The sequence below is a fragment of the Antrostomus carolinensis genome, unplaced genomic scaffold, assembly GCF_000700745.2.
Source record: "Antrostomus carolinensis isolate BGI_N321 unplaced genomic scaffold, ASM70074v2 scaffold42530, whole genome shotgun sequence".
NCBI lineage: Eukaryota > Metazoa > Chordata > Aves > Caprimulgiformes > Caprimulgidae > Antrostomus > Antrostomus carolinensis.
The window spans coordinates 1653-2042 of record NW_010288468.1 but is presented as its reverse complement, the minus strand read 5'-3'; the positions used below and the strand labels follow the sequence as shown (position 1 = coordinate 2042).

The 390-nt window shown below is 61.5% G+C and overlaps 1 protein-coding gene across 1 annotated transcript in view; it reads left to right on the top strand.

Annotated features, from left to right (window-relative positions):
* Nucleotides 1–390, top strand: part of LOC104524093 (palmitoyltransferase ZDHHC5-like) — a gene marked incomplete at both ends in the record, with an annotated part of 3908 nt that overhangs the window by 1873 nt on the left and 1645 nt on the right. Inside the window, 2 exons of the mRNA XM_029084698.1 lie at nucleotides 37–128; nucleotides 235–367. Coding sequence (XP_028940531.1) covers nucleotides 37–128; nucleotides 235–367 — 225 coding nt within the window. The remainder of the gene's footprint in view (nucleotides 1–36; nucleotides 129–234; nucleotides 368–390) is intronic.

The window sequence follows — 390 nt, the reverse complement described above, 5'->3', positions numbered from 1 at the left end:
CCCACCCCGGGACACTGTCACACTTCTTACCCACAGGTGACAGGCAAGTTCCGCGGTGGTGTTAACCCCTTCACCAATGGTTGCTGTAAGAACGTCAGCCGGGTCCTCTGCAGCTCTCCGGCCCCCAGGTGAGCCCGGCATGGTGCAGCGGTGTCCCCCCAGCCCTGCAGTGCCCGAGAACACTGTCCCATCCCGAGGTCCAGGCCTTGACCTTCCTCCTGCCCCTCTCCCAAGGTACCTCGGGCGCCCAAAGGCCGAGCAGACAGTGCTGGTGAGACCCCCCTTCTTGCGGCCCGAGTTGTCAGACGGTCAGATCACGGTCAAGATCATGGACAACGGTATCCAGACAGAGCTGAAGAGAACGAAGGTGAGGAGGTTGTGGATTAGTGG